This window comes from Grus americana, chromosome 2, assembly GCF_028858705.1.
Source record: "Grus americana isolate bGruAme1 chromosome 2, bGruAme1.mat, whole genome shotgun sequence".
NCBI lineage: Eukaryota > Metazoa > Chordata > Aves > Gruiformes > Gruidae > Grus > Grus americana.
In genome coordinates this window covers 120,198,472-120,211,034 of record NC_072853.1, presented here as the reverse complement: position 1 = coordinate 120,211,034, position 12,563 = coordinate 120,198,472, and the positions used below count along the sequence as shown (strand labels likewise).

At 35.3% G+C, this 12,563-nt stretch overlaps 1 protein-coding gene across 6 annotated transcripts in view; it reads right to left on the bottom strand.

Annotated features, from left to right (window-relative positions):
* The window catches only part of ULK4 (unc-51 like kinase 4), a 257,174-nt gene that overhangs the window by 178,508 nt on the left and 66,103 nt on the right, over positions 1 to 12,563 (bottom strand). For all 6 annotated transcript variants that reach the window (XM_054814066.1, XM_054814067.1, XM_054814068.1 and 3 more), the window contains 2 exons: positions 9,159 to 9,341; positions 3,186 to 3,313 (listed from right to left, as the gene is read on the bottom strand). In XM_054814066.1, coding sequence (XP_054670041.1) covers positions 3,186 to 3,313; positions 9,159 to 9,341 — 311 coding nt within the window. The remainder of the gene's footprint in view (positions 1 to 3,185; positions 3,314 to 9,158; positions 9,342 to 12,563) is intronic.

Sequence of the window (12,563 nt, the reverse complement as noted above, 5' to 3'; positions counted from 1 at the left end):
GCTATGCTAGATGTGAGACTGTAATAGGTCTCCACATAAAGCTTTTCCTTTGAGGGCATATACAAGATCTGAAAATTTAAAAACCATGGGTGGTAGGGAGAGATAACAGAGAAAGATGTTGCTCAAAAGTTATGCTTTTGTGCATACTTATGCTTTTGCAGACTGTGAAAGTCTGTCACGAATATTACCCTATCTTTCCACAAGTGTCCCTCTCTGCAGACAGCAGAAAAAGAGGTTTAAATAAATGCTTTAAGGACGAAGTTTAATCTCCAGGACAGTCTCTATTCACCTAGGAAATTCCCTGAAAGCATTTAGATCCAGAAAGAACAATTCAGTGAGACTAATCAGAAATTACTACTGGTTCAGGAAAGGGTGAAATTATAAGTCTCAACAACACTTCAGGTTGTATCCCTCCCCTCAGTAATAGGTAGCCTGCCTTTGCAAATCATGGAGAAAACAAGGAGACTAGGAAACTCAGGGTGATTAGCAAAAAAAATGAATTTGCATATTGTAAGCAAACAAGTGCTGAAGGTCTCCTGCCTTCTCTAGCCGCATCACATGTGGAAGAACAAAAGTTATGTAATGGCCTACCACAAGACAGATGGAAAAAAAAGAATAGCAGGTGAATTGTATCAATGTTGTGTGAGAAAAAAAATTAACTTCAAAATTACACTTGATATTAGATATAAATGCTTTTCACATACAGATCTTGAAATCTCAAAGTACTTTGGAAAGTACTAGTGGAATTTCCTCAGTGACATCCATTGTCAAGCTCGAATTACATACTCCCACCACAACTAATTTCATAATTTAAAAATATGCTATGACATATTCAGAGAGTTTGGGGTGTTTTTCAAAAACAAAAAAAAATAAAAATCTCTGCAAAGGTATGTATAATTTTTATTACTAAACACAGGCTTTTTCCAATGCCAAACTGAACAACATTTAAGTTAAAGCTGTAGAGATATATGCAGTGTTGTCATGAAACAGTTAGTACTGACTGTTTTATCATCTGCATCACATCCTTTAACTGATGGCACACTGAAAAATTGCCTTATATTGTTTATCTTTACCATAAACAGATTTTATACTCTAAAGCAATATAAATTCTGTTACAGGCATTAGCTGCAACTGCTAAAGACAAACCAATAAGTAGAAATTATGCACATTTTACTACATACTCTTTATATTTCTCAAATCAAACATCTTCATAAAGAGATTTTGAGTATATCAAACATTTTCAATAGTTATCCAACTGATTACCGCTTACTGTACTAGCGATTTTAAATTTATGAATCTTAATTTTGAAGTAACTTTTCTGTCATAGAACAGGAGACATTTAACTAAAATAGTCCAATAGGAATTCAACAGTATAAGTCAAAGAATATCCATTATCTCTACTGGGCTTAATAAAATTATTCCAGAGTTCAGGATATTATGAAAGTAGCTGTCTGCACATATAATGGGTAATTTCTCCTCCCTCATCCTGCTGTAGCCATCTTACTCTCTGGATGTAAGAGAAAGATTTTAGTCTACATGATTTGTCCTGTCAAGAGACATACCGCTCACTAAAGAACAATTACAAAGAAAACATAACAAATTAATAAAAACAGTTTATCAATTCGATAAAGCTGTTATAAGGCTTGCCTACTGTTTTACCTAATATGTTATATTATGCATTGGTCCCTAATAAGCTCTGTCTGGAGCATCATAATACACCACCAGGATAAAGCCAAAATTGACAATACAAAAATAACATCCCAAATTCACAACACATTCTCTTCAGAAAGGCTACGCATTAGAAGTATTATAAATAAAGAGATCAAATTGTTGATAAAAATTATTAAAGTTTTCTCTTTCACATAATATTTTAGGTATAAATAAACTAATAGTAACTGTCAGTACAGGACTTCTGTCAGACATTTCTACAAACACGCAGCTCAGTCCTATGTGCTATAAGAAGCATACGAATAGCAGCAGTCATTAAAAATGTAACCATTCAAAAAGTCACATACAAATTATTAGAGACATTTTACACTAACCAGAACACATCATCTGATAAAACATTTCTGGAAGTATAAAATGATACACATGAAAAAAGCTTAGATTCAGTACTAATTCTCTATGATCTACAAAAATTGGGATATCTACAGATTTGTATGTGAACGGAGGGGTATATAATGATAGCACCCCACAAGATGTCCTCTCACAATGGCTTCATACTATAACTCACCTGCTCCTTCCAATCCAGCCCTTTAGCTCTAACGCATACATCTTAATTCTTCTCAAACATCAATATAAGATATAAAGTTATATTTGCTCTAAATGTAGTTAGATTTACAGCTACCCACAAGCCTCATCCTTTTTTACTTTCAGTTCTAAATCTGCTTTATTCCAATACCATAACAACTTGGTTTACACTACATTTTGCTGTTCTTCATAATGAATAGTAGAAAATATAAATCCCAAATAAAATTTCTTCCATCTTACTCTTCCAATCGCTCCCAAAACACTGTGACAATTTACATTCTAACAGAGTCTAATTTCCTCTTGTCTGATGTGGGAATGTTTTTGTGTCATCAGAAGACACAACAATTCAAATAACTATTCCACTGTGAGCCAAATATTATTTTGGAGCAGTCATTTCTTGCAAAGCTTTTTAAAACATAGAAACAAATAAAATATTTCATGTAAAAGTCACAGGAATTCAGTGGTCATTACATAAATCACTCCAACACCACATATAGCCAAGAAATATTATTTTACCTTGAATGTGCCTATACTGGAAAGACTTTGGATTATACCACGCCCCAAAATGAGGAAGGTACACGACAGACTTTTTAATTTTGCTTTCCCACCATAGCAACAACTCACTGTTGCACTATTTGTTTTGCCCTACTCAAAGCAAAATCTGCTCCTTGCTAATGGTCGTTGGGACTACAAGTTACTTTAAAAGACAGGCTCTCCCTGTAAGACAGTGGCTTCCCCTTGTGAATAATCACCACCTGATGACCCCAGACAAGAGAACACTCTTTTCTTGATATTCTTATGAATAAAAGGATTCATATTACACAGAAAATAGTTCACACCTAAAACACTGGCTCAAAAATACCACACATTTTAAAGTATTTCAGGTACAACTTTGAAAATAAACTTTACATCTTTATCTTCCATCATCACCTTACCTTGCTTGACAACTGAGTAGCAACATCTCCCTGTTATTAATTAAAACTTGTAGTAGGACCAGAAAGGCTTTTGCTCGGATAAGAGTTGAAGGACTTTCAAGTAAACGAGTAATTGTAGTCACAAAATCCTTGATGGAAATAAGCACAAATACGTTAATATTATTTAATGGAAAAAGGTTACTTGCACAGTATTTTAACACTGTATACATTTAAAATTTGCTCCTTTTCATGTGCATTCTGTATTAGTAAGGTACTTTTCATGTCACTCAGGAAAAAAAAAAAACCATAAAACACTACTAAATAATCTCTGTCCAAGACAGACTGGCCCAATGCAAAGCTGCAACAGGTAAACACTATCTAATGTACTATATCCAAAATGGTACAAGATGAACTACAAAATATGATAGAACTTATTTTAAAGTGTCTTACCTTAAGGATAAGCATAGAACATTTTAATATATTACTTTAAAAGAAGACTGAAGGATTTTCAGTATACATAAATATTTCAGTACGTATATAATTAAATGTTTACCTATTAATTCTCATATACGCAGGAAAATTAAAAACAACCCCTTTGTGGATACAACCATGTCTACATTAGACCCTAAATTACACAACAGATGGTCCAAATAGAGGGCAAAACTGTTTCTACCTTCTCTGACTGTACTTATCTAAACTCATTTTATTTGCAATTCATGAAGTGAACACCTTTTCAAGGAACAACCTAAATTAGGACTTGGAAAGAAAGAAAAAGGATAAGCTGCAAGCATTAAGGAGCCATGAATTTCCTAATCCACTGACCATTATCCATTCCTATGATAAAGTCAGTGTATAAGATGCTAAGATCCTTGTAACTCTTTCGCTCCTGTAACTCCAAATGAAAGAATAATTTTAAAAGTTTAAGAAGGATAGTGAGAAATAAAGAATAACCACAAAATATTTCCCTTCAAAAGTTTAACAATGGTTAGCTGACTGGATTCTGAAATCACAGCTACTTCTTTTTCTCTCTCTCTATTTTGCGCTGTATATTGAAAGGATTTTCTTCTCTAGTTTCTGGAATGTGGCCTGACGTGGAAAGATGTGAGATTCATGTGTACTGCTTCAGCTTCCGAGGGAATAAAGCTGAGAATCAATGGAAGGAAAAAAGAGCTCTCATATTATGAATAACAGAATTAGGTATTAGTTGTAAAAAGTGTAAGATGAGCATCATTTATGATATGTCCAATGATGTGTTGTAACACCTGAAGAACCAAAGGAGAAAAAAGGAAAAGAAAAAGAAAAGAAAAAATTCCATATGGAGTATCCTCTACCTCTGAGGAATAAAAATATCTGTTACTCATCTGTACTCTTCTTCTATGAAGACCAACTGGGCTATCTGATTAAAAAAAAAAAAAAAAGTAAAATAAAAATCCATCTTCAAAGATGACCTTGCTGGCAGCAGCAATGGTATTTTTGGATCAGCTGTTGATCAGAATGCCTTATTCTGAAAACACAAACCCTACTTCAAATCTCTTTCTCAAAACAAACAAACAAAAAAAACCAAAACAAAAACCTAACTCCCAAAACCCCCCACCAAAACCCCCACCAAAACAAAAAAGAACCAACAGAATTAAAAACTGAGCCAGAATTTACAAACTGAGTCAATTGGCCCTATCCAAGAATCAGACTGAGCACAAATGGCCTCATCAACAGAAACTACCCTCAAACATTTGAGCTGGATTCTCAAGGGAGTGACACTAGAGAATAAAGAGGTACATGGAGCGTGCATGCATGTTGTGTACAAAGTTTAAAATCCTGCTGTGTGACACACATTTAACATACCAAATATTATTCAAATTCCCCCTCTTGCTGACAGAATAACTGAAAGGCAACTTCACTGTCATAAAACAGAAAATCAACATTGAATATAATTTATTAGAGGCAGTCTTTGCAACAATTAACTATACCTCTTTACAGAGACTGGAAAAAGAACAGGAGCGTAAGAGATGGCTAACAAACCATCACATTTTTACTCTGATACTATTTTAACGCTGTCTTCAAAAGCAGTCAGCACAGACAGTAACTACAGAAATCTCAGAAAAAAACCCAACTGTTATTAATTATTCAAGAACTGTTTTCTTGTATTTCTGTAATTTACTTCATAAACAGAAGAGTTCCTCAATCTTGTGGTTAATAAGCATAAGTTGTGTAAAGTTTACTGCTTTAAACACTTCAACAGCTCCAGTATGAACCTGCAGCGGTAAAGTTCTTAATTACAATCTACTAAAAGCAAAGGTTGAAATTTTAATAAAGTAAGGTCTTATGGAGTTTTGGCTGTTGTTTTTTTTAATTAAATTACTCAAAGCAACCAAAAAAAGTTTTTACATTAAGAAACCCTGCAAAGGCTCAGACTTAGTGAAAGAGTACATATAATGCAACACAGCCTGCTAACATAAATGGACTTGACAGCCCAAGCGCAGGGACACCATGACAAAGACACATGCAACTACAAGCCAAAGCACATCTGACTATTTTCAGTCCTCATGCGCTGGAAAGCAAGAATATTTCAATGTTACATGTAGGGGTTACCATGGGTTAAGACAACATTGTGAATTGAAATCAGTTACATCAGACTTATCTGGGAATGATCTAATAACCTGGCTTAAGAAATAAATGTGATATTTTGGAATTTTTTTTCTGGTTGCAAACGTGCTGCAAAACAGCAACAGTTTATCCAAAGAAAATCTGAAGCACATCTTTGCTGACCTGCAAAACTCATATCAGAAAAGCCAAAAATTGCTGAAATACTAATACATTAATTATTAATCGTTTCACTGTTATATTGTTCTTCCCTCTCCTGCAACTGTTTGATGTATCCATGGAGACTCCGCAGGGTAAGGATACTTCATTGCAAGTGAACACACTGTTGACTGCAGCATGATTTTATATTGGATACTCTTAGTAATACTGCAAAGCAAATATAAACTAATCACAAAAAGCAATAAAGTTTTTGAATTGGCTACACAAGGGGAAAACAGACAGACCACTATTTCACTATACAAGAACTGAAGTTGAGATAGCAATCATTTGTTGTATTGTTGTGTATTTTCAAATTCCCTTTCTATGCATTACAAATGCCTCCATAATATTATGTTAAGAGTCACAAAGATTTTGTTAAAGACAAAATATCTTTTAATTAATTCACACTGATATTGACAAAACCATCAACATCAGATGTAGCTACTTGTCCACGTTCAGGTAAAAGACAAAGAAATGGTAAAAGTAACTGAAATATGAGGACAACATTTATAATGCATTTATAATGCCTTTTTTTGGTGCCATAATTGGATATGACCAAGATAAAAAAGCACCTACGGCCAACGGTGCAGGGAAGTAAAGAAACAATGCAGTTGTCACAATGTATTGCTGGAACTATCTGAATAATTTTACTTATTAGTACTTGAGAAAAAAAAAAACAACAATGAAACAAAAAAAACTCCACCCCACTATTGGACCTCTGGAAGAACCTAACTGCATTCAAAAAGTTATATGACTGGTTTTCACTCATTCAGAGGTGAATCTTGACAGCCAGATGAAAGTAATTAGCAATGTTTTTTTAATCTACCACTATAGTGTGTCAAAGATCTTTGATTTTGAATTCTTTTTCCACGCTTTAAAAACATCATTTCAGCTTTTTTTGTATCCGAGACAAACTAAAATAGAAAGGCTCTGTATCAGAGAGGGACAAAAACCAGTCGCTTTTAGCTCTTGTTCTCTGAAGATTTACACTAGCATAGATAACCACAGAACTACGTTTCTCCTTTGTTTTCTTTGCTTTTATTTTGTAAATAGTTTTATCGCTGTTCTTCAAGGGAGTAGAAAACAAGGGCAGCCTTAAGTCTTGTAAGCCAAGGGAGTTTCCAGATATACAAACCTGAATGATCTCCATCTTGAATTTATATCTTTAAGCATCTTTTAATATGCTGGTTTGCAGTTGTATTAAAAAGATAGTCGCAACCTTGTCACCACCTTCTGTGTAACACTGAGGTCCTTCTGCCTCTTACGCTATAGTATACAAGAATTCCACAGAAGGCAAAATACTTTGTAGGCCAAAACTACCCACTTGTTTTTTCTTTTCCCTTCTCTCATTAAGGTGGACTTGTGTGTCATGCTCACAATTGAAAAGTGCATGGATTATTAAATTCAGTTTTCAGCAATAAAGTGTTATTACTCCACGTAATGTGATAGTACCTGGCAGTTCCATTCAGGAGCAGGATTATATTTTTAGGTACTGTTCAAGAAAAATAGAAATCTAGTTTCTGCTTCCAAAAATCCTACAATCTGATTTGAGCAAAACAGACATTCTATGAAATACAGATTTATCTGAGCTGTAAGGCAGATACAGTTACCAAATGTGGGCACATGAAGTAGAACTAGACCCTCTTTACCAGTTTTTAAAGCACAATGTTTTTTCAGTTACAGCTTTGGGTACTATTCCCACTTCTATCATTATTTTGATATATGATGTTAAAATAATGTCTATCTGTCTATATTTCAATGTTTTAATCTGCAAAATTGCAACACTTGCTCACAAAACACCTATGACAGTTTGTTAATGATTAAGCAGCAATTTTAAACTCACAAAGTTTCAGCCATTGATGTACTGCATGTCAACAAAATACTTTCTATTTTCCTATAACTAATTGGAGAATTTCAGCGTTTATTATTTTTATAACTTCAAAAATTTGATTAAAATAGATCATAAGAACTGCAGTATCAGAAAGGGAGTCCTTTTAGCTATCCAAGTCCTCTGTAAACAAAAAATTCTTCACAGAAAGCATCATGCTGTAGCTATGCGCTTGTTAACATATTGCATTCTTTCACTGAATATTCAAGTGCGTATTTTTTGAACACGCTTCTCTGACTATACCACCAACTCACAGTAATGTGCACTATTAGAAACCGCGACACTACGGGACAATTTGCCACCTGTTAGTGCTGTGTAGTGGAATCTGTGGAAAGCTTAAGGTCAGCTGACATGCATTTACAAAAACACATTGGCAATTCTGACAAGGCCCAGAAATGACTTTTAGGAAGAGAATGAGTGATTTCAGCCCACAAGAAGAGATGGGTGAAAAACAGATTATTTTTTTTATTTAAACATCGTTGAAACAATGTGTATAGAAACCAAATTAATCTCTCTCAACTAAAGCCTAATAGATTGTTATAGTGACGATGACTGCCACGATACAGCATACATCACAACAGAGTATCTGATGAAACACGAGCTAGAGTCCCTATTTTCTTTGTGATTTTTATCCTTTCCAAGCAGAGAGGGATTACTTTTGTTTATGCAGACTTACTGCCAAAAAAAATGAACACTATTTCTCTAAACACAGAATAATTTGGTAATCACAATAGAAAGCTTTTAATCATCTCATCCAAAAATTATATTAGACATAAATCAAAACCAGTAGTATTATTCAGTGACACTAAAAATAAAACCCTAAGTTATTAAAATGCTGATTTCTGCAAGACATTTAACTTACAAATTGGCCTAAGGTCCTTTAAGAAGAGCATAAAGTACAGCTTTAGATTCAATCAGGACACTCATTATTTTCTCTTTTAAACGTTTAAGAGAGCTATGTCAAATAAATGTCCTCATGCATTCCTTATTGTTTTTCCTTAGGGCCATTATCAGCTGTGGTCAGGCTAGAGTTTTCTGAATTGATTAAATTCTAGCTGCAGTAGCAATTTGTATACCCATTAGTACCAGCTCTTGAAGATCTGTGAGAAAGAGAAACTATACACCTCGTTATTTAGATTTTAAGCAAAAAAAATATAAAATAAACACATTCCTCATTCCCTGCTATTAAGATATTTAAGTGTCATTGAGTTAAGCATTTTGACAACACAAAAACACTATTAGAGCCAACTTTAACTTTCCATTAGCAAAATTCCATGCCAGTGAATAATATTAATCTGAAATCAAACCTTTTCTTGAATCAGCCTCTGTAGATGAATCCCACAAGACAACATTGCCAAAAACATGGTGAGCATGTACTGCTGAATTTTGCATATTCCATTTGCCAAGGAATTTAGTATGGCTGTTAATCCCACTTTTTCAATGACACTCTGGAAAGCACTGGGTGAGTAACGAGTAATTCTGCATAAAGCCTACAAAAGTAAAAAAAAAAAAAATTGTTATTTAATGGGATTATTATCTCAAGAAAGATAATGGAGAATAAAAACAGGTGGTGACTTTTCCAGTAGTTTAGGAATATAGAGAATTCATACAGTTTCATTCATAAGGCAAATATTAAGGGAAAAGGCTACTTATTTTGAGAGACCTGGAATTCTTCTAAATGTATTGCTATTGCGGCCTTCCAGTACCTAAAGGGAGCCTACAGGAAAGATGGTGAGGGACTGTTTATCAGGGAGGGTAGTGATAGGACAAGGAGTAATGGGTTTAAACTAAAAGAGAGTAAATTTAGATTAGATGTTAGGAAGAATTCTTCACTGTGAGGGTGGTGAGGCAATGGAACAGGTTGCCCAGAGAAGCTGTGGATGCCCCCTCCCTGGAAGTGTTCAAGGCCAGGTTGGATGGGGCTTTGGGCAACCTGGTCCAGTGGAGGGTGTCCCTGCCCCTGGCAGGGACGTTGGAACTAGATGATCTTTAAGGTCCCTTCCAATCCAAACCATTATATGATTCTATACACTCCATGCAGCTGAAACTGAAATATTTGGTACACCAACATCAGAATCACATTACTCTTTCCCTCTAGAGAACAATTATGATGGAGTGGCATAGCCCATGCTTGAGTCTTCTATCAGCACAGAATGTAGGTAGCATCATATAACACTGTACTAGAAAGGAACACAGGCAGCAGAAAATACAGAGATGGCACATACCACAGAAATTCTGGTCACTCCTAAAGGTGGGCATCTTTCTTCTCTCTCTCTGCTCATGAGCCATAATCTGATATGTAGTAGTTCACTATCTAAAGTCTATCTTTAGATCTAAATACTACTTTAGATCTAGATACCTGATATGGAACAGTGTTTAATATAGCAAACATGCAAACTATTCTCCAAAAGTTGATTTACAAGTATCAGTGATTAAAACAATCCTAACAGAAAATGCAGATACTGACTGAACTCTAGTGAAGTGAGTACAAATACGTTCAGTGTATACTAACTTAGCTATTTCATAACAAACATTACCAAGTGACCTCCCAGATGGATTTATCTGCAAAACATAGCTTTTCCTTTTGATACCTCTGGAAATGCAACCTTCCAGATAGTGCAACTGCTTTTGGTCTCTCCAAATAAAGAAAATAAGACTCTTTAGATATTTAAAATTTCATTTTCTTTGGCTTGAATATAGTGTTAAGATAGGAAAACAGATTATGTCAATGATTTGATTCACATGAAAATCTGAATTGGTTTTAGGGAAAAACTTCGAAGGCAACTTTCTTCTGTGAAAATTAGGCAATATTACCACTTCTTTGTTCTTTTCAGACCAGCTATATTTAGAAATTGCTGCTTACTTGGTGTACATTCAATAGCGACATCCCATTTACAAGAAACTATAGTCAATTACACCCACAGAATACTATCATCAGAGAAAACCTTTCCATATAAGAACCTCAGAAACTGCCCAGTTCACCAGTGCCCTTAGAAACATTACTCAAAACACAATTTAAAAAAAAAAATAAAAATTACACAGGCGTGAAAGACAATGAATCAAGAACTTATGATTTTTGAACAGACATTTTATTGATGCTGTTCATCTACTCTGCTCGTGTTCTTCCTTGTCCTTTGTGGTCCAGGAACCATATCAATTGCAGCCTTTTATTTTCCTTCTTTTTTCCCCCCTCTTTTTTAAAACACAGACACTCAATTTCAGTTTCTTAGTACAGCATGTTCTATTTCCCCAAGGATACAATCCAGCCCTTCACTTCTAGTCTGAGTTCTCAAAATGAGTGGGCAGGAAGTATGTGCATTCACTAAACATATCCTTGAGGGTCATATTAGCAGTGAACTGCTAGGACCTAGGGACAGACTGTGTCAAAGCAACATGGAACCAGCTTGGTGTGCTAACACGGTGCATGCAGACTTGCCAATGCCTTAGTTGTCTGCTACAAACCTCATCAAACAAGGGTTACCATGGCCCCAGGCCATCAGAAGATCTCTAGGCAAATCTGGTAGGAAAGACACGACTACCTTCTAGGATCATATTGCAGCTTTGGAGATAGCAGGAAAGCTCCAGCCCACCAACAGCCAAGGGGAGAAGCTTTAAACTCCCATTAGCTTGTATGTCACAGAGCACTCTACTGTATGAGTGAAACCAACACTTCAGCAGAAAAGCTGAAGAGTTTAAAGGGGGATAGAAGACAAAGCATGCTAAATCACTTCAGTAGATTCAGTATCTGGAGAGAACAGATGGGGATAGGTCAACAGGTGGTGGAGCAGGAATTGGGAACCAATGATGAGAAGAGGTAAGAGTAGAGCTCACACCATCATCTCTCAGCAGCAGCCTTGGTACAGGAAATTATCTCAGTGAGAGTAAGACATTGGCAGAGCCTCTCCTGGAACTGCCTTCTCTGTCCTTGCTCTCTGCACAGCCTTTACCTGCAGCTCCAACCGCAGCATCATGATCCTTATTGGTCCCTTCCAACTTCAGATATTCTACAGTCATTTATGTCCTATCCATTGCCTTCTGGTCTTACATGCCATATGGTGGCTGGATAATATTCATCCTTTCAGGATGTACTCCATGAGTCTCTCAAGTTTGAGAATGAATGCATTAATGTATCTGCAATACTCATGTCTCTGAAAGAATCTCTTCAGCACCAATTATTTAAGGAAAAAACAAAACAAACCTCAAAAGATTATGCTGAGCTTTCCCAAATTAGTTTCCACTTAAGCAGCTTATGTTTTGTTACTCCTCCTCCAGCAGAAAAAGCCATCTCTTAGAAACAAAATTTAAAATTATTTTTAAAAAAATTAAAAAAACTTTCAGTATACTGGAAAGAAAATATTCTTCCTGCTGCTGAGCTTGTCAGAATGTCACTTTGACATCTTACAGAATTATTTCTTCTCTGAGTCTAGCAAAATGATAAAAAGGTATAGCTTTCCTACAGGCAAAGTCTGTGATATTTACCTGAGGCAACTTGGACTCCAAAGTGAGCAAAAATACTGAGACACAGTCCCCGTTTGCCACCTCTGACAGGCAGGACAAGGTAAAGTGTCATTTCTTGACTCCAGAAACTGAAGACATAGAATCTTCTTGATATATTTTTATTATTGATTGAAATAAGCATAAGTAAAATTCCATAGTGCCTTACTGCTGATACACTTTGCAGACAGCCTGCTAGCTCTAAGTAAAAATATGAC